Source organism: Syngnathus leptorhynchus, chromosome 10, assembly GCF_054491065.1.
Source record: "Syngnathus leptorhynchus isolate UIUO chromosome 10, UIUO_Slep, whole genome shotgun sequence".
In the NCBI taxonomy this organism is placed as follows: Eukaryota; Metazoa; Chordata; class Actinopteri; order Syngnathiformes; family Syngnathidae; genus Syngnathus; species Syngnathus leptorhynchus.
This window is the reverse complement of record NC_141204.1, coordinates 4122897-4145770: the sequence shown is the minus strand read 5'-3', so window position 1 is coordinate 4145770 and position 22874 is coordinate 4122897. Positions and strand designations below refer to the sequence as shown.

The following is a 22874-nucleotide window of genomic DNA, read 5'->3' as shown; positions in this document are numbered from 1 at the left end:
AGTCACATAACATCAGATAAGAGAAGAACCAATAGGACATTCGCAACTCTCCACACGCGCACACACAGCATGATAAAGAGGACTTCATTCATTGACGCGTCATTTCCCTTCTGGACCTCCTTTTGGATCTCTCCACAGTGAGTAAAGGCACACACGTAAATCAAAGCCGACTCTTGCTTTAAATGTAAATCAAAGTGTCTTTTGATATCTGTGGGTGTGGCCGGTGCTTTGCCAACTGTTGTTTGCGGGACCTCTGCAGCCAAATGGCCGAGAGCAGCCCACATGGCAAGACGGAAGATGTGTTTGACGACACTTATGTGGAGAAAGTCGGTCCTAAGCCACCCAGGACGCTGGTGTGGAAAAACATCTGCCTCATGGCGATGCTGCACGCCGGCGCTCTATACGGAGTTTTCCTCATCCCGACAGTTTACGCACTCACGCTCGTGTGGAGTAAGTACGCAATAGATGTTTGTTTATTATTATTTTCATGAGTAATCGTTCTTAACAAATGTAGTGTGACGATATTTAAGATGCACAACTTTTTATTGCCCTAACGTCAAGGTGAATTTCGAATTATTTCCAAACATAATTCATATGTAATGAATATTTTTTCAATTGTGTATTTAATTGTTTTTATCTTGTGGAAGCAGAATTATGCTAAGTTAAACTTTAAAGCAGCTTTATTTATTTTTTAAAATATCTTGCCTTTGATGGAATTTGTATGTGTGTGCGGAGTGGCTTTATTTATTTATTTATTGCAACAACTTTGTGAAGTACATTACTGCCATCTACAAGACTGGAGTTGAATTGCACGATAATAATTTTAAGCCACAGTGGGACAAACACATTGTAAAACTATTTCTAGATGCTTTGTTCAAACACATTCACATGTTAAAGTGTGTTTTAATAAACAAATATAAAAATGAAAACCCTTGCATGAAGCTGCTGTAGGCCACAACTTGTGCTCAGATACTCACACGCAAGCTAATTGACTCCAGTTCCTGATGACACTCACTAGGCCACACCCTTTAAAGGCACACAAGCAACATAAATATTACAGAACATACATATTTACATTTTCTTATGTTTTTTGCTGTTTTGGTGGAGCAGTAACAGATGAAAAACATTTCAATGCCAAAAATTGACCCCATTATTGACATCACTAAGATGCATCTAACAATTGAATTCTATAGCCTATACAGCAGACGATGGTTGCATTTCACAAATTCCATAACAGTCTTCACTTTGTTCCAAATCTGCTGCCCCTCCCCTCCCCACCGCTTGTCTTTTGCAATTCTGGGCTGCATATTATTGCACAGTGGAAGACAAAGCACAATCAGCTCTCCCCATAGACATTCCATTGTGAGCCGCGTGACAATTTGTCTTGGGCTGCCAGAAGGTCCCTTGTGCCCGATGCGAGCAGACAACAACAAACTGCACACCTGACCTCACAATCAGTCCCAAAGGTCGCTCCAATAGTGACACTTAGTCATTTCTCTTCCCACCAGCTGCCGCGTGCTTCTTCTTCAGCGCTCTGGGCGTGACGGCGGGTGCGCACAGGTTATGGAGCCACAGATCCTACAAGGCTTCAACGGCCCTCAGGATATTCCTGGCTCTTGCCAACTCCATGGCCTTCCAGGTACAAATGTGACTTTAAACACACATGACGGCAACTATACAAACAGACTGAAGATAAATGTCTGCCTCATCTTATTTGCCCCAAAAGAATTGGAAAACTTTTAATTCATGCTAGTGTTTTGTATCCAAAACGATTCCCGTGCTCAGAACGACATTTACGAGTGGGCGAGGGACCACCGCGTCCATCACAAGTATTCGGAGACGGACGCCGACCCGCACAATGCCAAGCGGGGTTTCTTTTTCTCGCACGTCGGCTGGCTGCTGGTTCGCAAGCACCCCGACGTCGCCGAGAAGGGCCGAAAACTGGATCTGTCCGACCTGAAGGCTGATAAAGTAGTCATGTTTCAACAAAGGTAAAGACTGTCAGATGCTGTTTTCTGCCTAGCAACAAGAAATCAATCAATGATTTCCTTTACTTGTGTACTCAGAACGTGGATGTGTTTGTTGATTTCAGGCACTACAAGCTCTCTGTGTTGATCTTGTGCTTCTTGGTGCCAATGTTGGTGCCCTGGTACTTCTGGGGGGAGTCTCTCCTAGTGGGTTACTTCCTGCCCGGGTTGCTGAGGTACACCCTCGGACTCAACGCCACTTGGCTGGTTAACAGCGCCGCGCACATGTGGGGCAACAGGCCGTACGATCACACCATCAATCCCAGGGAGAACAACTTTGTGGCCTTCAGCGCCATAGGTAGGAGAACCCTTTACGATGAGCCGTCAATGGCATTTTTGCAGCGCGCGTTAGCATCAAGCTAGCAATTATGGTAAGGCTATGTTGACAGACACAACATGTTCTCTATTTTTAATACTTCAGTTTGATAATAAACTTGAACTGGGAGTAGCTATAAAATTCTCCATCATGAGCACTTGGTAAAAGTCTTTGAAGAATTGTTCGCAATTAGCCAAACAACTGCTTTTGTTGTGAACGTCGCTAGCCTGAGTCAGCATTTTTTTGCCTCTCTTTGTCTCTTTGCCAGGGGAAGGCTTCCATAACTACCACCACACGTTTCCTTTCGACTACGCCACCAGTGAATTCGGCTGCAGGCTCAACCTCACCACTGCCTTCATCAACCTCATGTGTTTCCTGCATCTGGCTAGCGAACGCAAGATGGCGTCCAAAGAGATGATAGCGGCCCGCGTGCACCGGACGGGCGACGGAAGCGCTAAAAATGGCTAAGTTGGACTTTATTATGATGCCGATGATTATTAGGAGAAACACAGGGCAATAAGTTTCGTCCACATACCACATCAATAACCACGGGATGATAACGGACTGGCTTATTGAGATTCATGTTTGTCCTTTTTTTGCTGCACAGTAGCGACACGTTTCTAGCAGGTACTTGTTTCGAGTACCTGATCGTTCAAGTTGATCATGAGTCGTATTGGAACATTTAAGGTTAAATTGCTAGATTAAAAAAAAAAACTAATTTGGTAACATTACCTTGCACTCTACACATTTGTCTCAATTTCGACCAGATATGTTGATACTGTACAGTGGTGGATGCGAAATGTGTTGATGAATTCAGTCAATTGCAGAATCATGAATTAATTTATGATATTTATTAACAATCGTGCCAATTTTCAAACTTTGATCATGATGTTTACGGTTAAGAACCCGTAGTGGGAGTTTATTTTTTGCTTTTATTTTGGACCATAAATACAAAAGAATCTGCAAAATACAATTTTACAATTACAGACCCCTCTAATTCATACCTAATATTTTTTTCCCACAGTATATAAAAAAACAATCGCCGTACTAAACGACAGCACAAGCTCTGCTCTGTTCGAGGTTAACATCTCATAGTCATCTAAACCAATTTGACATGTGAATTACAGATACAATGCATACCTTGGGGTTGGTTGGAAGGAAGGAGTCAATGAGTTTATGTGCAACGCTAAAAGCACAGGCGCCTCTCCTTGGTATGTTTAAGCTGTTATTTCTGATTTGAAGATAAAGGTTGATCAGATAGGAATGTCAGGCAGAGTCACATGTGGGAAATTAATATGGCTTACTACTAATATAAACAAAGGTACATATGACTAAAAGTGTTCGTTAGATATTCTTTTGTGTTCATTGATCAACAAATAAAAAGCCAGAGCTTTTCTGAGAATGTGTAATATATATAATAAACACATTTTTATACCTGACAAATTACTCGTTATCTTGTTGGACTTCCACCGCGCATGCACGCACAAACAGTGTTTTTGTGGGACGTCATGTCCGCGTTAATTGAGCACTCCATTTTACGATCTTAATCAGGGATCTCCTGTATGTCACACGCTCAGGCCAAAACAAAAATATGGTGTGCACATGCGTCACTATCTCACTGCGCATTTTTTAGATAGCGCCGCACGCAGTTGTGTCTCTTTTGTTGGACATTCTTCGTTTGACAGTGTCACTATTAGTCGTCAAAACACCTTCGAAATAAGTCGGGTTTCAACGCATAGCAACAAAGGGCGCTAAAGAAAATGTAAGGGAGGCCAATGGAGCTATGTGGTAGCGCCCTCTGCTGGACAAATAATGCTACATACAGGCCAAAAGTTTCTCAAACCTCACGATGAATCGGTTCTGTCGTTCTCAGTGCCCTGTTATTGAATGATTTAAAATAAACAATCCATAAAAAATTAATAAAATATTTATGCCTAATTTATCCTCCTGTTCTGGACTGATTCCAAAATAAAAAGCATAAAAACGGCGATTTTTATTTGCTGGATTCAATGTGAATAGAATTATTTTCAATGACTTGGTTGTACTTAATGATGTGGCCACAGCCTTCATTTCTAATTCATTAAAATTCGAATCCCTTCTTTTCAGCATTTCTCTTTGTATCCTAATCCAAAACATCCTTTGAAAGTATTTTCTGCTAATCCTAATTTGCACACAAGAAGGTTGGATTTCCACGGAGAGGAACCTGCTTGGATGCGGGGATTTACGAACACTCGCAGTTTTGGTTTCATCCTTTTGTGGCCTTGTAGAATTTTTCTGTAATCTGCATTTTTGCGCGTTCCAATTTATGTATGCAGATTCTGCCGCCATATCGCAAACCGAGGACGATTTGCTGATTTGAAACATGAATAACAATGAATTAATAAATAATTTATTTGTTTTTAACAAGGGTTTAAAGATTAAAAATTAAATCACAATCTGTGGCCAGAATATTACCAGAATAATAAACATTGATTTTGATATATTTAGTTTAAGAGCCTTTTGAATATTTTTTTAACTAAAAAAAGTCTAACTAAATTGTTCCAAACGGAGAACCCAATGCAACTAATTATTCATTTTTTCAATAATAATTTTTATTCTACATTTTGTATGGCAGGGGGAAGAAAAATAAAAATCCAAAAATACTTTTTAAAATAAGGATTTTACAGATAGCGCTCCATTTCCAAATTAATTAAACGCACGACGACCGCCGGAACAGCGCGCAAATGTGAGTAAAGAAGAAGAAGAAAAAAAAAACATCACCGCCTTGATGCAATTAAATCACAAACACAATTTGTATATCTAACCAACATGCACGAGTGTTGCACTTTTTCCCCTTTAATCGTGGATTAAGCAGATCGTCCTGGCCGGCCGGCCCTCGAGGCCCAGGGTGCCCCTTTTGATCATCTCAGTCTTCTCCACCGCGACTCTTGGGATTGGCCGCGAGGATAAGGAGAAGGAGGGGGGGCAATCTTTAATTAAGCAGATAATCTCTTGTTGAGGAAGAGAGTGGCTCCATTTCAGAGCACCCCCTCCTCATCCTCTTCTTCCTCGCGTCCAGTTTTGCAGGAGAAGATCTTCAGTCTCCATCTCCTTCGTCACCTGTCAGCATGTTCATGCATTGGGAGGTTTGCTTCTACATTTTCATCTTGTTGGCGCACATGAGGTCCTACTGCTGCTGGTGAGTGGAAACCGTCTCACGTCCGCTTTCTGCATGCGTCTGCATTTCGCATTAAAGTGCATCAAGTGAATTTTCAGAGGGGAGGGGGCTTTTTAGTCTATTAGTAAATAAATTGTATGATAGTAAAATTAAGTAAAAAGAGAATTTTAAAATGTAAAGAAACAAGCAAATCGTAGGTATAAGCAAGCAAATAAGATAAGTAATAAAAGTTAAATTAAAGCAATAAATAAATAAATTGTCACGCACAAACTGTTTAATGCAATCCATTTAATTTAGTTATTCTATATTTTCTATAAAGCAAATGGTGTTTACTTTATATCTATATAAAAAAACATGAATTTGATGTAGGGAGCTGGAACAGATTAAGAACTTTTCCATTTATTTTAATGGGGAAAGATAATTTGAGAAGTGTTTTCAATTACTGACATCACGGAGCAATTAAAATTTTTATATTGGGTACTGAAATTGCCGATACAGCCGGCGCAATTTTAGTTTGTAATCCAATCTGATCATTGTTTATAAAAAAAAAGAAAAAAAGTCGTGTGATAGCAACTATCTGCTCCCTCATCAACTTTCCTTCCCTCCAAATGACTTGAAATGATTTCCCACAACCTCCCATTCACTTCCCGATTAATGTCACTAATGTATAGGAATGGCATCAGCACTATTATGGGATATTTCCGTCCATATCGGTTGTGTGTGACAGTTTCCCATGCGCTAATGAGCGGGAATGTGTTATGGACACTGAGCTTCCCGGAGTTGAATAAGCTGTCTCCTTTTCCAGGTCAGTGAATAATTTCTTGATGACTGGACCCAAGGTAAGCCAACTTCCTTTTGATCTCTCCTTCCCATCCCCAGAGAAAATATGCTCCTGCTTTTTCATCATTGTGTGTGTGTGTGTGTTTCCTTCTTGTTTTTGTGTGGTTCTTGTGTGGGATTAATGCAGCCATATCGTCCTCATTCTTTCCCCTCCTGCATGCGTACACTTGACCTTATTGAGAGGTTTGTGTGTGTGTGTGTGTGTGTGTGTGTGTGTGTGTGTGTGTGTGTGTGTGTGTGTGTGTGTGTGTGTGTGTGTGTGTGTGTGTGTGAATGTGTTAAGAGGCAAGGGCGGCTATTGCTTTAGTGGGTGGTCATCATTAGCGAGAACCTGGGCCCCTATGTGTGTGTGAGCTTCTACACTCCACCCAAGCAAGCTAAAAAAAAAAAAAAAAGCCACTTGAGACATATTAGCCATATGATCATTCACACGCTCATCGTGGTTGGGCAGTTCATTGGGTGCCCCGATCCACCTCTTCATTCCACCACAATGATAGAAAGCAACTTTGAAATTCCAGCAGAAATTATGAATGGGTCTGCTGATGAGCGTTAGAATGGATTGAAGAAGTGTGAAAATTGGATATAAATACGAATATATATTTTTTATCATTTTGAAAAAAATGGAATAGCAATGGTTTGAACAGTTTGAATTGCTCGTAAACTGTAGAAATAAGATAATAATTTTAGTTTAAGAATATATATTTTCTTAAAATAACCAGCATGAGCTGACCACATTCGATTTGTAACGGTTTGAATGGGTCAAAAAGTGTGAAAATAGAGGTACAAATTTCAGTGACTGCCTACATTCAGGCTTGATTACGCGTGAGAGCTTGGGCCTGAGCTGTGGCCGACAGCAGCTTCTGCTTGCGTGTGCTCACTATGATCTCCCACTATTCAATAAATAGCTGAAAAATAACAACTGGTGATTGTGGCTCTCCTACACATTCATCAAGCTTACTGCAAAAAAACCAACAACAAAAAAACATAAAAATCTCAAAGCTTCACTGTATGGACTAATGGGGGTTGTGTTACGTGCAGGCGTACCTGATCTATTCCAGCAGTGTGGCGGCGGGGGCCCAGAGCGGCATCGAGGAGTGCAAGTACCAATTTGCGTGGGATCGCTGGAACTGCCCCGAGAGAGCTCTGCAGTTGTCCACGCACAGCAGCTTGCGCAGCGGTAAGTGCTAATACATCAAGCAATCTGGACTAAATGCTAAAATAGCCATTTCCAAAGCTACCTTTGCCAGTATGGGACTGTTTCATTCTCTTTTGTCGCATGTGCCAAAGCAAACACGCTAATCCATCCGCTCTCACTGGATCAACGCCGTCGTGAATCTGACACACAAAGCCAATTAGCATCAGGGAGAAGGCCTGTTGCTATGCTTGTGGAATGAAATTCAGCAGACTTTTTATTAAGGACAATAGAGGGCTACAATAAAAATAAAATCCTGGATTTGAAAATGTTTTTTTTTTTTTTTTAATGGGAAGTCAGCAGTTATATTGAACCTCAATTATTTGCACACTCGAGCAACCGCTGCTGTCGGCCACGGCTCACACCCAGGCGCTCACATGCAGACTCGATGACATCACAAGGGATTTATCTGGTGAATGAGGTCAAACAATATTTACATGGAATGCCTGTAAAAAAATAAATCAAAATAAAACGGCATCATTAAATGAGTCTCTCTGCCAGCCAATCGGGAGACAGCGTTCGTGCACGCCATCAGCTCAGCCGGCGTCATGTACACGCTGACCAGAAACTGCAGTCTGGGGGATTTTGACAACTGCGGCTGCGACGACAGCCGGAACGGACAACGAGGCAAGAGACTTCCCATTGTATTGTAAAATAAATCTTGAGAAATGATTGCAAACCTCATCTCGTAACATTTCTTTGTGTTTCACTTCCAGGTGGTCACGGCTGGTTATGGGGAGGCTGCAGCGACAATGTCGGTTTCGGCGAGGCCATCGCCAAACAATTCGTCGACGCTTTGGAGACCGGCCAGGATGCCCGAGCGGCTATGAATCTACACAACAACGAAGCTGGCAGAAAGGTACTGCTTTAACATCCACTATAAGCGATATAGATGTCGTTCTTTTTTCCGGGACTCCTTCTCGGCCTTCCAGCTGATCCCGCCCCCCCCCGATCCATCTTTGCGAGTGTGCCACCCAAGCATCCCCTTTCACACGGCTATAAGTGAGGTGCCACTCGTCCCCGATCATAACAGTGTGTTCGCTGTACCAGAAGGGCCTATTTACTAGCTCTGAATGACAATCCCTCTCCTGGAGAATTGCAGGATCGCCAGCGTGCAAGCCTAATTGGAGATCCAGGGGAGCCAGACATTGCACGGTCTTCCGTATTATCCCCACGTTTTTTTTTAAATAAGTGTTTAGTTTTATTCTTGCAATAAGGATCCCACATTTATGTTGGTCTTTGTCCGGCTCCGGAGGTAGTCTGAGGGGACCACAGGCGTGCAGCTGAAGTGCTCTTTGTTGACGGTGCCTTTGCAACCCCCCCGTCGGGCCCCGGGATCCCCACGGCACCTGGAGCATCATTGTAACAGAAAAAAATGGGCACAGAAAGAGGAGAGGAGGAGGGGGGGGTCTTTTTTTTTTATACCCCCAGTCAATGGGACTCTCCATTTTGTCTTGTCACTCTCGGAAAACATGATGATAATGAACGGGCTAAACAAATAGTTTCTTCAAGGGAGGGGAGCAACGGGTACTCGATGTGAAACTTTTGGATTGACAAAAAGAAAAAGACTAGAGGACGTCCTCTTTTCAAGTGACAGATGTTTTGTGTCGGTTAGAGTCAGAAAGCGCAGACAACAACAAAAACATAGCCGAGGAACTCGAAGCGATCACCTATTCAGGCTTTTGGTTTACTCCACTATGTTGAGAACACAATCCGTTCTTTTCAAAAGTTGTTGGCCCAAGAACTCAACACGCAGACTCGCAAACAGTTAGCCAGTTAACAGCTAGCTGTTATCCTGAGGACATGCTAACAGTTAGCCAGTTAACAGCTAGCTGTTATCCTGAGAACCCATAGCAGCCAGCTCTACTCTGTCATTGGCTGACTCCCATGTCACTCAACCTTTTAAAGCCACACACATTAAAAGTCACAGGGTGACCCTAATTCACTTTTTTTGTATTTTTTATGAGGATTTATGATTTCCTTAAGGCACAGGGGACAATATCTCACAGTTGGGAATCACTAAGGCCGGTTTTATCCCGACTGCAGGCAGTGAAGGGGACCATGCAGAAGACGTGCAAGTGCCACGGGGTATCAGGGAGCTGCACCACGCAGACCTGCTGGCTGCAGCTGCCCGACTTCAGGGAGGTGGGAAACTACCTGAAGGAGAAGTACCACAGAGCTCTAAAGGTGGACCTCCTCCGCGGGGCCGGGAACAGCGCGGCCAGCCGGGGGGCCGTAGCCGAGACCTTCAGCTCCATCTCTCGTAAGGAACTGGTCCACCTAGAAGACTCGCCAGACTACTGCTTGGAGAACCGCACGCTGGGCCTAGCGGGCACCGAGGGCCGCGAATGCCTGAAGAAGGGCAAGAACTTGACCAAGTGGGAAAAGCGCAGCTGTAAGAGGTTGTGCGGCGAATGCGGCCTGGCCGTGGAGGAGCGCAAGGCCGAGACGGTGTCCAGCTGCAACTGTAAGTTCCACTGGTGCTGCGCCGTCAAGTGTGAACAGTGCAGGAAGACGGTGACCAAATTCTTCTGCGTGAAGAAAGGAGGCGCCAGGGGGAGGAACGAAAGTGCGGGCGGGCGACGTAAGACTCTCAAGCTCGGTAAGAAGCACTGAGCCTCTGAAATACTTTTGGGTCATAAATGGATGGACAAGTTTTTCCAGAAAAAAAAGACAATCTGCTTGAAACATGTGAGACTAAAAGATTTTTGCTGTCACAGAATTATTTTTTTTTTTTTGCATATTACAATTAGGTTTTTGAAAAAGTACATAGTGACAGAGACTTTTTACGGACCACCTGAAGTTATTCCATGACATTCATTGTTGTATTTAAATGTATATAAGATGAAGCACTTTGTACTGTACATTGTTAATTTATTGCACCACCTTACTTTAGTTGTATTTTTAGTTGTGTTTATTTTCTATTCAGCTGTAATGAAAGAATAATAAATCCTTCCTGATATAATTCCACCTCACCTCGTGACTCGTTCTGAGGTAAACATAGCGCCACTCGGGGTTAGAGTCCTCAAGGTGGAGTCGGAAAGGGAGGCGGGGGGGGGGGGGGGGTCGTGAAAGAAAAGAAAACCCTTCACCTTCTCTCCGTCGTGCTTTTCTTAATTTGCCCCCACCACCACCACAACAAATTCCTCCTGTACCCTCCCTCTTGGTAATCCTCAAAAGAACGCCCGAGTTTCTTTACTGTTTAATACTAGTTTAATTAACTTTGTCCAGACGGAGGAGGCCATGAGGCAAGTCGGCCTTATAAAAATCATCCCGCCTCTAATTTTGTATGCTAATCTCCTTTTTCACGCCGCGCCTCCTTAGCGCTGTGTTCAGGCGGGGAGGCGGGGGAATGTTGGGAAAACTTGTGCAAGGCTTCCTGCGGCTGTTTTATTCCACCGGGCCCACCTATTTGGCTCCTTTCACTTCTCTAGGGCCTGCCTTTGCTCGATTTAACAATGCACGCGGAGCTAATCAGCTCTCTCGGAAATGCGCCGCTGTCGAGGAAGGTAATCCCCCTTCTTCGGTCGCTCTCAATGGCCCGTCGCCTCCCAAAGGACTTTGGGAAAAGGCTTTACACAGATTCACACTGTTCCCTCAAAAGAAGTTAGTTCAAGTATTGTGCCCCAACAAGTGGCTTTTATAAACACATGCCTGCCAAGCTAGTCGAAAAAAGTGCCCAGGCCCAACCTGGCAGGGGCCAGCGAGTGGCAACTGAGGGCCAAACCCTTCAGACAAGAAAGAGAAGATTAGAGGTCCCATTGAGAAAGAAAGGGGGAGCGGTTTCTGCACCTTCCTCCTTTGGCTCAATAAAGTGTCAAGGAAACACCTTGTTGACATCTTATTTAGCAAATCATGATAATCAAAAGACCCCCCCCCCTCCCTCCAACGACGATCTCCCGCATGGCCCGGCGGGATCACTCAGCCCCGTCATGAAAAGCAGCATTCCAGACATGTTGCCCAGTATACACTAACCCCCTCAAAGCTAAATGCTAAAGCTACGTAAACATGCGTTGTGTAAAATATAACTTGCATTTTGTTTATAGCTAAAGGTTGCACTAAATGAATTATTACGAGCAGTTAAGGCCGAATCTCATTCATTATGAATATTCTGGTGTAAAAAAAAAAAAAGTCAACCAGCACTTAATGTTGAACACGACTCAGACACACAAACATTTGCCCCCACCCGGCAGGCGACGCGACCTCCGACCGAGAGGTCTGAAGTTCCATGTTTGCGGGCCGGCCCTGCCATGTTCTATTTTCCAAAGCACATGAGCACAAGGTGGCGGGGGAGAGATGGTGGACAGCGAGCAGGAAGTGTAGGATTTCAAGCAGCGTCTCGCTCACAAAACATGGCAAGTTGTTCAAAATTGCTAAGATTCTCCTCCTTATTGAGGCCAAAGTTTAAAATAATAGTTTTCCCTTAAAAAAAAAAAAAATCAAAACACAAACATGATTGATTCTTCTTCAGTAGCAAGCAAAAGGAAATATTTTTAATGCTTGGAAGAATCCCTGACTAATAGGATTTAAGGCTTAGGGGTTCTGGACCTACAACACCTAGAGGGGCGAGGGTCAATATGAATGTGAGAGAAAGCCAACATAAGAAGAAGAGAGGAGGGAGGATGGAGATACCCGCTATCACCTGTTCCTATTACCCCAAAAATCTGAGGAATCCGTGTCACAAATTCCTCAAATACCTGTCTGACCGCGTTCGACTTCCATAGGGAAGTTGACTTAAAAAAAAAAAAAAAGAGCAACAGATAGAGAACAACAATAGCGGTGTGTTCGTTATCAGCCAGGATTGAGACACAAGCTCTACGGGGGAGAGGGGGGGGGGGCTCACGGGGTGGTCAATCTCCCTGCTCATCCACACAAGAATGGGCAAGGAAAGGAGAGGAGCATCAGAGGGATCAAGCTCAGCTCATCCCACTGATGTGCAATGGAAACACAAGAGCATGGGAACCTGCAGCGGCGGTAGTTGAGGCTCCCCGCGGGGTGGAGATGACTACAGATCCAGTCAGGAGGAAACAAGGCGCTTTATTTTCAAAAGACATAGCCCACTTGGTTATGTTTGAGAATATTTCATGTTTTGGCTTATTATTGACTTGTGTGTATACACGGCACAACAGTCGTAGGAGGTAATGAGGTACAAATAATAACAAATGAAATCAATTAGCTATTTTGACAATCAACCAATCGTTGAGAAGCGGCATGCAAATGAGGTTATTTTTTTCCAATGCAAAATGTGCCGTTTGGTAAACATATCCCATTTTGTTGAAGAAAAAAAAAGACGCAATGGCATCCTCTAGCGTTCAAAAACGTCTTAGTTTTTCTAAATTCAAAAGTTAAAGAAAAAGAACCAGTTTAAATTCTACATTTGGGGCGGGGGGTCTTCAGAATGGTCATGTAAAAATTCAGGGGTGACAAAACATTGTTAAACACACTTTTTTTTTTTTTTTTTTTTTTTACTAAATCTTCCAATTTTAATTTTACTTTAAAAAATACTCAGAAAATGCTCTGAAACGGTTTTGTCTACTTGAAATTTTCATTGGGTGGATGACTGTTTTTAAAGTAAAGAAAACAAACGCGAGTGTCATTACCTCGCCCCTGCGCAAGATGTCGCTGTTTCATTTTTCAGGGACCTCCGCGATTTAATCTCGTTTGTTTTCCGGATGTCAACACAAGTGTGTAAACACTCATTCAACCTAGTATAAAACGCTCAACGGAGACAAGTGTCCGCTCTCGCCGACGTTTCAGTATCATTTGAGGAATTATCAATCCCCCCCCAAAACACAACTATTACCCTCACGGTGGAGTGCAACTTGGTAGTGAGGCGATTTAAGGACAAAAGACCCCCGAAATTGGTGGCGAAGAGGACGGACAGTGACATTGGTGGTTTGTCACAGGCAGGTCCGACCCAGCGACCATGGCAGCGGCGACCGTCGTGGAGGCTGAGAAACCGGCGGCGAACGAAAGCGCCACCGCCGGCATCTCTGGCGTCCACCAGCCGGCCTGGGACGATTCTCAGCTGCGGAGGTATACGTTCGCCACCAAGCCCATCCCCAGGCTGTCGCATACCGACCCCAGAGCCGAGATGCTCATCAACAACGAGGTAAGAAGCCAACAATTATTAATATGATCTTTAATATGCTTATTAACGTGGATCATTTGGTTGTTGTTTTCCACTGTCAACGTGACCTATATTCAGTTACCTTGAGGCTTTTCTAAGAAAAGTCACCTGGAACATCTGAACTTTATTTGCACTGGCACTTTTAATAGTTTCAGGTTTCGACTTATTTATATTTCGCATCTGTTTTTAAAATGTGCCAGAAAAAAATAGCTGAGCTACATCATCCCCAAACCTGCTAAAGATAATCTAAAGTGCCAATGCATATTTTCAACTTGCTATCCAGCCCTGAAGAAAGTCAATTAAACCACACGACACAAGCATGTCTAAAAAAAACAACCTATCTTTTTTTTTAGTTGAAATGACCCAAATCGCAGCTTTCTTTATTACTTTCCGCCCTTTTTAAATGCTGTTTAATAGGCCCAAAAATATTTAATTTAACCCCAATTTATGACCTTAAGAATTAACCAATCACAATCAAGCTCGTCTTAATGGGCGTCTCTATTTTGTTTTGTGTACACTCATCCTCACAATCCACAAAGCACGCCTTGCACGCCCCCGTATCGTCAAACATATTTTTTCGCACAATGCGTTTTCTAACTTCCTCCCTGCGGCATCGGGAGCGCGCCTCGGTTGTACGTTCGTGTAGTCACGTAGGCCACAATTTAACGGTGTCCGATGGTGTCCAATGGCAGGCACGCTTTCTTTGCACCGTGGACCTGCTCTTAGTGTATTGGCATTCCAACTTGTCATAACATCATAACTCAGTCCAGTGTGTTTGTTCTGAAGCTTCTTCCTTCTCCTTTTTTGAACATGTTGCTTTATTTATCTTATTGGCATAACATGAAATTATGTGAAGATGTGAAAAAAATGATTTTGTGTTTGGTTGATCTCATGTTCAAAAATAAACTTCAACTTCAAGCAGTGTTGCCAATTCACCTCCAGCGGGTTATTAATTTTTTATTTTTATCTTACTTAAGACAATTCCAGTCATTTAACTAGTGACAAAACATGAAACGTGAACGACCTAAACAGTGGCGGCTCATCTCAGAAAAATATATAATTCTAAATATTTAAAAAAAATCTTTGTGATGTTTTTGATTAAGAATGTTTGATTCCACCTTTTTCAGACTGATACCACGAGGACTTTTGATACCTATAATTTCAAAGAAATAAGTTTATACCCCATATACAGCAGTACTGTATGTATTTGTAGGAGCCGGTGGTTTTAACAGACACAAACCTGGTGTACCCTGCCCTCAAATGGGACATCGCATACCTCCATGAGAACATCGGCAACGGTGACTTCTCCGTCTACATCGCGGAAAACCACAAGTTCCTTTACTACGATGAGAAGAAAATAGCCAACGTGGAGAACTTTGTCCCGAAGTCCCAACGACTTGAGATGAAATTCTCTGAGTTTGTGGAGAGGATGCAGCAAGTGCAGCAAATGGAAGGCGAAGAGCGGTTAGTTTTGATCTTTTGAAGAGTCTCCAAAATGTAAAGAAAATATGAAAATAATCCTCAGATGATTTGACAGGGAATGTTCCATCAGCCGTTGTTAGCCTTTCTATGACATCATACGTTGCGTATGCTCCGTCGGCCAGGGTGTACCTACAGCAAACGCTCAACGACACGGTCGGGAAGAAGATAGTGCTGGACTTCCTCGGTTTCAACTGGAACTGGATCAACAAGCAGCAGGCCAAAAGGAACTGGGGCCAGCTAACATCCAACCTCCTGCTCATAGGCATGGAAGGTGCGCGGCTTTGGCTTCTCCCACGCTCTCGCTTCCTTATCGGTATTCCTTTGTGACGATGTCATGTTCTGCAGGCAACGTGACGCCGGCGCATTACGACGAGCAGCAGAACTTTTTTGCGCAAATCAAAGGCCACAAGAGATGCCTCCTTTTTCCTCCGGACCAGTTTGAGTGTCTCTATCCTTACCCTGTCCACCATCCCTGCGATAGACAGAGTCAAGTAAGTCATGGTGAACACAAATGTGATATTCATGACAAGAATGCCAGCTACCTTGACTTGTCAACTATGAAGACGGAATAACACAATCATAGTTTTAATTTTTTTTGTTGTCATTTCTAGGTTGATTTTGACAACCCTGACTACAGTAGGTTTCCCAATTTTAAAAACATTGTTGGCTACGAGGCGGTTGTGGGCCCAGGAGATGTGCTCTACATCCCCATGTATTGGTAAGAAGTCTATTTTCAGTGTGCAAATATTTTGTTTTGGAGTTTTTTTTCGTAGTTTGTTTATTTTTGTCTTTCCAACAGGTGGCATCACATAGAATCGCTGCTGAGTGGTGGCGTGACAGTCACAGTCAACTTCTGGTACAAAGTATGCATTTTCAGCAGTTTTGAATAGTGACATTATTTTATTAAATATCACTTAATCATATTCTACTTTATAAAGACTTGGATTAATCACATAATTAAATTGAAGAAGAAAAAAAATCAGTCATGGCCTAATTTTTGCTTCACTTGAATCGACATGGTGCTGCTGTGCACACCTTGGCCACCTGAGGGCAGTATAACACAGACATACGACTTTACTTCGGGATGGAGACTCATTCTTTGCAGAGCACAAAGAATATATGGCTGGAAATGTATGTATTGGTTATCTATAATTTATGTTAAAGCAGCCATTTAGCAGTCCAACTCATGGATGTGCCTCCGTGGCAGCCATGTTGGCAGGGGCAATTTTAGCAGAAGCATGGGCCTTGAAATTAGTTGGTAAAATACTTTTTTGTTCATGCCAAAATATGTGATATCAAAACAGAGCATTTAAAAAAAAAATAGCCAGATAGCATAACTGCTGAAATAATTGTTCTTAATTTTAAACTTTAACTTTTTGTACAATGGACATGTCTGTGTTTAGGGGGCACCCACACCCAAGAGGATAGAATACCCACTGCGAGCTCACCAGAAGGTGGCCATCATGAGGAACATCGAGAAGATGCTGGGAGAAGCGCTTGGCGACCCTCGACAAGTAAGCGCTCTGTTTTCTTCTTTTTAGGCCGTTAAAACAGCGAAGCACTGAATCAGACTTGCATTTAGGTCACCTACATGGTGTGAAAATCCCTCGCCGCATGTCCGACCCGGCCAGCAACCCATTTTCTACTTTTATTTATGGCTCACCAACGTGTCACACTTTTGAAGGGGGAGACTTCCATTTTGTCTGTGTTCTATTCCTCCTCAGGTGGGACCGTTGCTCAACACCATGATCACAGGACGATACGAAGATCCCAACAAGAAGGGTGAGCCTTGAAATGACGCCATCTTGACTTTTCGGACTATGTCGCTGCACGGCAATACGCGGCTATCTTGAAACCATCGCGCTTCTCACGGTGCCATCGTCTTTGCCCGTCTCACGGGAGTTGACTGTACTTGAACAAGAAGTTTTTCTTTTTGTATGTTTTGGTTAGTTATTTATGCCCGTCAGTGTTCTCAGAATATCTCATTTAAAAGATAAGCGACTAGGGTGTGCAGTGAATGATCGCTTTTGGAGGAATCTGTGACAAACCACTAGCTGACCGATTGTACTTATGAAGTGCGATTTTTTTTTTTTTTTTTCTGGCCTTCGAAGGTAATAGGGGTGTCAAGTTTAACCTTTCAAAAGAAGTTCAACTTGTATTTTCTGTACGTTTAATTATCAGATTGCTGTGGCTGCTTGACAAAGGCAAATAAGTAACTTAGTTTAGTTCACAAGTTCACGGCAAATGTGTCTTCTGGTGTTGTGTTAGCTCACTTAGCTTAGCTAAAATATCAAAGTACATCGACTTTGCCTTTTGGTGACTCTTCCAGTCCCGCTGTTGCAATTTGCTGAGCACTCTCAATAACGTTGTGAGCTCGGTGGAAATGCTAAATGTTTTTAAAAATGTGATCATAGATGATGGAAGATGTTTTTTTTTGTTTTTTTTTTGGTACAAGTTCCTACTAAATTCTAAATTAAATTAATAATAAATGTAATAAATTAAAACTGTAATATTTGCCCATTTTAATAGTAAACAGTATTAAAGTGTGCTTCCCTCAAGGTGAGTTTAGAGCAAATAAATTAACATGAGCTGAATTATTTTAAGGCTAAAGAAAATATTGCAGCCTTGTACGGTTAATTATATGTATCGCATATATTCAAAAGTAGGCGACTCTGTTATGTACGTCATCATTTTTGGATTTATACTTTAAAGACTATTGGATTAGGACTAAGGGCATCATTAAAAAAAAAAAAAAATATTGTAAATGCAGATTATATGTTTAGTGATGACACCAACATTCAGGTTATGTCTTCCTTGGAAAGTCATTTACTGTAAGGCTCATTTTTAAGCCTTATGCTGTACCCATGATCAGGTTTAAAGCTGCTTGTTATGTTTCATGGCGGTTTGTGTGTGACGTAAAATGCAGAACCTGTTTTTCTGCCGTAAAAAAAAAAACCTCACCAAAGCTCATCGTACAAATGGACTGTCGCGTCCTCATTGTTGCTTGTTTACACTTCCTGTTTGCGCTCTACTTCCAAGTTGCTTGGATTGTCAAACGTGCTACTACACAGGAAAGCACTTGATCTCCAAATTTTGTTTCGTTACCAAGAATAATCCGATACACTGAAGAAAAAAAATTGGGATAAGAATTTGCAGCATAGTGCCTCTCATTTTTGAGGTTTGAATATGGATGGAAACGATTTCACAAAATTTGGAGTTGTGTGTTTTTTTTACACAACTTATGTTGGTGGTGTTATTTACTGAATGGAACTCATCTTTTTTTTGTGCTATTTCTGTAATTAAAAAATAAAATGAACTCAGAGAAGCATGATAGTCTACAAAATTAGTCTTTACTATAAATTGTGCGTTTTTGTCAAAGCAAGGGAGTTACAAGTTCAGTCAAGAGCCACCGCACACGGCACAGTAAAACCGATCATCAGATCTGTCACAAACACCACTGCTGCTATTTAATTAAGAATTAAAGAGATTCCAGTAAAAGTTGAGTTCTGGGCATCTTCAATTGTTACTTTTGTTCAAGCTTATCGTCTAAAAAAATAAAAAAACATGTCAAATGTTGTGGCTTTATCGATTTTTTTTATTTTTATTTTTTCCCCTTTTGGATAAAACCACAATTTTGACATATTTTTCCATCAGGCACCAACATTTATCTAGCTTATATTTCATTTGGGAAAAAATACAGAGACATGGTGCAATAATAGAAAAGTCATCTCATAATAAATATACCTGCAAATCTAAAACATGGAGTGCTCCAAAACACAAGTAGTTCACAATACTGTAACATAATATAACAATGCATTATTTAACTAAAGGGAAACCACAGTGCGAACGATCAGAAGTCAGTTTTTTGTTTTTTGCGACAAGGCAAAAACAAAAAAAAAATGTCTTGAAAGTATTTGAAATAGGAAAATATATAAAGCACCACTAGAACTTGACAAATTGTTATAGTAATCTGCCACGAACGACCTATAATTCTAAATAGATGTCACAAAATGGCACCAAAGCATTACTTTTTCATGATACAAGGCTTTGGTGGCAAATTTGCGAATATACGCGCAAACAACCGTTGCTTCATTTCAACACTCACAAACGTTAAAAAACAGTCAGGTACTAAATATGCAACAATAATAATAATAAAAGAGAAAATTCCAGAAGAAAATGTAACAAAAAAAGCACTGTGGATCATGAGAAGTTTGATTAAAAAAAAAAAATCCAATTCAAACCAGAGCAATTGTATAAATAAAACAAAATATGTCAAGACGATATCAGCTGCCGCGCTGTCAATGAAATCGATATTTGCGAGCCGGCTTGAGGTTGACGTAAGTCTTCGTGTCGTCCGTCTCGTTCTTCTTCACCACCTGATAGCGTTCTCCTTTGGTGCTCACGACTTGGTTGCCGTGGTAGCGAACCAGCTTTTTGGGAGCCTGCCACAGTTGAAAACAAAGCGTGCGTGAAAACGGGCAACGCATTTGCAAACAGCGGACAGACAGATGGACTTTACCTCTTTAGGGGCGACTGGTCGATGCGTTTTCTTGTCCTCCTCGTTGTCAACCAGCATGTACCTGCGGGGGGGGGGGATTATTTTACTTGTTTTTTTGCTTTGTGCTGCCTGGCAAGGTCATCCTAGCAAAAACTTACTTCTCAAGAATGCTTTCTTTCAGTTTCTGATCTGCCACTGACGAGATATTCTTCCCTTGATTTACCTGAGGCCACGGAAAGTAGTTATTTTCTCCCCCCCCCTCCAAGTGTCAACATTAACACGACAACAAATGATCCAAAATGGCGACACTCACATTGAGCGGAGTGGGGCTGAGTTGGACGTCACCCTCAATGATGAGGCGCACGGCTTCCTCTATGTCTCCTTTGGCAATGGACAGAGCGCTGCGGGCCTCCGACAGACTACACTTGGGGAACATCTCGAGGAGGAGCTGTTCCTGGCTTTCCAATTCGGACACGGGGAGCTGGAAATGTGCCCGACGACTTTACACATTTTTCCGTGAAAACAATCTCCATTCAAATGAATAGAGGACAAAATTACCTTGGCTGTGGCGCCCTCTGTCTGAGTCTGTAGGCATTGCATTTCCCTGTCAGATGGGGCCTCATTCGGTAAGATAGGGGCGATTTTCAACGAGCCGTCTACCGCCTTTGGCACGCCGTTTTTTCCGTCCACTAGAAAGGAACACATGCTGAGTACCGATCGGCTCCCCACGATGAGAAAAAAAAAAAAAAAAGAAAAAAGCTAAGAAGTACCTGAGGTGCGAGCTGTAGCTAGCGTGGACGCCAGGCTAAACATCATTTCACACACTTTTACACTGCAATATAAAAATACTCAGTTACAGCAGGGACCATTGAAAGTGCAAAGTGATGTTTGAAAGTCGTTTACTTTCTTTTATATTGTAATGTACAAAAAAAATAAAAAATTCACATACGATCATATAAGCTAAATTATGCAGGATGGACTGGAGTTTGACACCCGTGTATGTTCTGACCTATCAATTTCCGCAAATCCCGGTATATACGCCTCCAGCATCTCGGCAAAGACCTCCACGTCAAAGTTCTCCTCGACACTTTGCTGGGAGCCGAGATCTTCCAGAACTCCAGTGATGTAGGACAAGAGGACATCATCCAGAGTACTGCATTCAAGTGCATATAGAAAGTTTGCCTTACTAACAAAAGCACACGGTTCAAATAATAATAAAAGTTTACCTGAGATCTGCATCGGGGATATAAGACTGTAGGAAGTCGTGCAACGCACCGTGGATGATTTTGTGGAGGTCCATGGTGGTTTTCTAACTACAGAAAAGAAATGCACAGAGGCTTATGTACTTGGGAGTGGTCCCACACTGTCGTCAGCCCATATAGGGCACGCTTACATGAACAAGTTGCAAAACAATTTATTACGTCACTTTTGGGTTTCGATAAGCTTCTAATTTTAATAATAAAGTACTTTGCATACGAGGTAACTTGTGTCAGTCTCAATTTAATCAATAAAGTGCATTTATTGATGTGAAATGAAACGCTAAATGCACGTTAATCAGTACACGTGTAGAGATTTTGACATCCAGTAATAATTCTCAGCTGGTGCACCGAAGAGTTAGCAAGTGAGAGACGCTACGATGCTAACCCAAAGCTAAGCTCGTATGTGTTTTTACAGTACATTAATGTAACGACGGAAATATTTCGTCAACTTTTGCTGACTTGCCGACGTCAACCTTCACCGTAACCATTAGCTTGGACGGGAAATAACTGGTAAGTTTAAATTTGTTCACAGGCTACCGGGGTTTTGTTAGTTAGCATATTGGCTAAGAGCTAAGAGGCTAACCACTAAAGCGAGCAGCCTCTGCTTATTAAACAAAACGACACCGATTTTGAGTAGACTTACTGCGTCCGAAATTGTGAGGACATGAAGGGCCCTCACGTTGCCTTAAGTGTATTCCTGAGAAGAATGTTTGTGTAGAATTTATGGAGTCCGAATGGCTGTCAATGTGATTGTGGAAGCTAATTACCAATTCACAACATTGGGACGTCACTTCCTCACATTGTAAACAGCACAGTTCAACCAATGTGGAGCACAAAATGCATGCAAATGTTTTGACGTGACAGTTCATGAAACAAGCAAAAGGACATTTTAAAATATTGTTTTTGGAAACATACTTTCCCAGCACAATTCAAACAATTTCCAAGTGTTTCTAATGCATCCAAGTTAATGTCACCAAAGAGTTTCCCCATTTTACTTTTTAATTTCATGGTAATTTTATTTAGCAGTCCTGTCGTGAAGAAAGAATCAATTAATCGTTTTCTGCTGTTAAGCTTTTCTTCTTCAAGTGTTTTAGACTGCCCTAAAAATCGTCTCATTTTAGGGGCGAAACTGTCCCCCGGTGATGGATGGTCAAAGGCCAGCGAGGTCATATCTTAGCAGTGACGTCACACTCACCCTCTTTCTGATTGGTTGGTGAGTAAATATTTCCACTTAAAGCATTTAAAGGTCATTAAAATTCAACTATTGCTGTTATAATTGAAGCATGCCTTCTTGTGCTACGATGTATTTTTTTTTTTACGTATGGCGGGACCATGGTCAACAGATCCCATCTGGATCTCGAGTAATGTCGCTTACTAGTTGCCCATACATACTTCATGACTTAGATGTTATCTGAGGCAAGATCAGCGATGTCACCAACCCCTTCTCTCAGTTACCCTCGCCTATGTTGTCTTTAATGTAGACATGCACCTATTAATATTTCATTCTATTGTCTTTTTACTCTCCGCTTGCTCCATGTGCCATTTTCAAAGAGTAATGTGCTTCTCATAACAAAGCAGAATCTAACTTGGCTGAACTTTCAATGACCCTTGAGTTCATTTTTTTTTTTTTTTTTTGCAATATTTGTTTTGTTTCCAATTGCGTTGTGCAGGTTATATTTGCAAAATATACTTATATATTTAGGGTAATGTCAAGTGTTGAGTTGCAATGAGTAGGTATAACTAGAGGGCGCAATAGCAATCTACAGACACAAGGTGGCGTCATTGAGTTATTAATAAGAAGTGAACTGCTTTACGCCAACATTAATAATGTGGATATAGATTGTACATATAGAATTTCGTCCGAGCTGATTGTGGAAGGGAACTAAGATTACTACTTAGTTCTTATCGAGTAAAAGTTCCCGCCAGGAAATATTTTGAGCACAATCAAATGATGTAACGGTGCCTTATTTTCT

General features: G+C 42.0%; 4 protein-coding genes across 6 annotated transcripts; 3 read left to right on the top strand and 1 right to left on the bottom strand.

Moving 5' to 3' along the window:
* The first annotated feature begins 3 nt into the window (after positions 1 to 3).
* On the top strand, positions 4 to 3745 carry scdb (stearoyl-CoA desaturase b). 2 transcript variants are annotated; one of them, XM_085921414.1, is made up of 6 exons: positions 4 to 137; positions 260 to 450; positions 1509 to 1639; positions 1786 to 1991; positions 2093 to 2325; positions 2612 to 3745. In XM_085921414.1, the coding sequence occupies exons 1-6, from the start codon at positions 70 to 72 to the stop codon at positions 2809 to 2811; spliced, it is 1029 nt and encodes a 342-aa protein (XP_085777540.1). In that variant the 5' UTR covers positions 4 to 69; the 3' UTR covers positions 2812 to 3745. The 2 variants fall into 2 exon arrangements, with proteins under 2 accessions (XP_085777540.1, XP_085777539.1); XM_085921413.1 differs by having other exon boundaries at positions 55 to 140; positions 218 to 450.
* Positions 3746 to 5422: 1677 nt separating this feature from the next.
* On the top strand, positions 5423 to 10422 carry wnt8b (wingless-type MMTV integration site family, member 8b). Its single transcript, XM_085921824.1, has 6 exons — positions 5423 to 5521; positions 6306 to 6339; positions 7379 to 7517; positions 8034 to 8159; positions 8249 to 8391; positions 9579 to 10422. Exons 1-6 carry the CDS (start codon positions 5451 to 5453, stop codon positions 10146 to 10148), a joined length of 1083 nt encoding a protein of 360 aa, XP_085777950.1. The 5' UTR covers positions 5423 to 5450; the 3' UTR covers positions 10149 to 10422.
* A 2746-nt stretch (positions 10423 to 13168) lies between these two features.
* Positions 13169 to 19633, top strand: hif1an (hypoxia inducible factor 1 subunit alpha inhibitor). 2 transcript variants are annotated; one of them, XR_015067372.1, is made up of 8 exons: positions 13169 to 13644; positions 14876 to 15126; positions 15267 to 15415; positions 15490 to 15635; positions 15756 to 15862; positions 15944 to 16000; positions 16548 to 16658; positions 16869 to 19633. XR_015067372.1 is itself a non-coding variant. In XM_085921778.1 (8 exons), exons 1-8 carry the CDS (start codon positions 13459 to 13461, stop codon positions 16935 to 16937), a joined length of 1083 nt encoding a protein of 360 aa, XP_085777904.1. In that variant the 5' UTR covers positions 13172 to 13458; the 3' UTR covers positions 16938 to 19632. The 2 variants fall into 2 exon arrangements, 1 of the variants encoding a protein (XP_085777904.1); XM_085921778.1 differs by having other exon boundaries at positions 13172 to 13644; positions 15944 to 16007; positions 16869 to 19632.
* Positions 18479 to 21692, bottom strand: cuedc2 (CUE domain containing 2). The gene is made up of 9 exons (XM_085921780.1): positions 21545 to 21692; positions 20869 to 20955; positions 20652 to 20795; positions 20413 to 20474; positions 20201 to 20331; positions 19956 to 20123; positions 19801 to 19865; positions 19664 to 19724; positions 18479 to 19586 (listed from the first exon to the last, which is right to left on the bottom strand). Exons 2-9 carry the CDS (start codon positions 20940 to 20942, stop codon positions 19443 to 19445), a joined length of 849 nt encoding a protein of 282 aa, XP_085777906.1. The 5' UTR covers positions 20943 to 20955; positions 21545 to 21692; the 3' UTR covers positions 18479 to 19442.
* Positions 21693 to 22874: the final 1182 nt, after the last annotated feature.

What these genes read in the sequence shown, in the direction of transcription:
- scdb (XM_085921413.1), top strand. Translation starts at nt 70, where the DNA reads ATGATAAAGAGGACTTCATTCATTGACGCGTCATTTCCCTTCTGGACC. An exon ending in CGCACTCACGCTCGTGTGGA is followed by an intron (nt 451 to 1,508) that starts GTAAGTACGCAA and finishes TCTTCCCACCAG; the next exon opens with CTGCCGCGTGCTTCTTCTTC. An exon ending in CCAACTCCATGGCCTTCCAG is followed by an intron (nt 1,640 to 1,785) that starts GTACAAATGTGA and finishes TCCCGTGCTCAG; the next exon opens with AACGACATTTACGAGTGGGC.
- wnt8b (XM_085921824.1), top strand. Translation starts at nt 5,451, where the DNA reads ATGTTCATGCATTGGGAGGTTTGCTTCTACATTTTCATCTTGTTGGCG. An exon ending in TCTTGATGACTGGACCCAAG is followed by an intron (nt 6,340 to 7,378) that starts GTAAGCCAACTT and finishes TGTTACGTGCAG; the next exon opens with GCGTACCTGATCTATTCCAG. An exon ending in GCACAGCAGCTTGCGCAGCG is followed by an intron (nt 7,518 to 8,033) that starts GTAAGTGCTAAT and finishes TCTCTCTGCCAG; the next exon opens with CCAATCGGGAGACAGCGTTC.
- hif1an (XM_085921778.1), top strand. Translation starts at nt 13,459, where the DNA reads ATGGCAGCGGCGACCGTCGTGGAGGCTGAGAAACCGGCGGCGAACGAA. An exon ending in AGATGCTCATCAACAACGAG is followed by an intron (nt 13,645 to 14,875) that starts GTAAGAAGCCAA and finishes ATGTATTTGTAG; the next exon opens with GAGCCGGTGGTTTTAACAGA. An exon ending in CAAATGGAAGGCGAAGAGCG is followed by an intron (nt 15,127 to 15,266) that starts GTTAGTTTTGAT and finishes TCCGTCGGCCAG; the next exon opens with GGTGTACCTACAGCAAACGC.
- cuedc2 (XM_085921780.1), bottom strand. Translation starts at nt 20,942, where the DNA reads ATGGACCTCCACAAAATCATCCACGGTGCGTTGCACGACTTCCTACAG. An exon ending in AAAGAAAGCATTCTTGAGAA is followed by an intron (nt 19,725 to 19,800) that starts GTAAGTTTTTGC and finishes CCCCCCCCGCAG; the next exon opens with GTACATGCTGGTTGACAACG. An exon ending in GACCAGTCGCCCCTAAAGAG is followed by an intron (nt 19,587 to 19,663) that starts GTAAAGTCCATC and finishes CAACTGTGGCAG; the next exon opens with GCTCCCAAAAAGCTGGTTCG.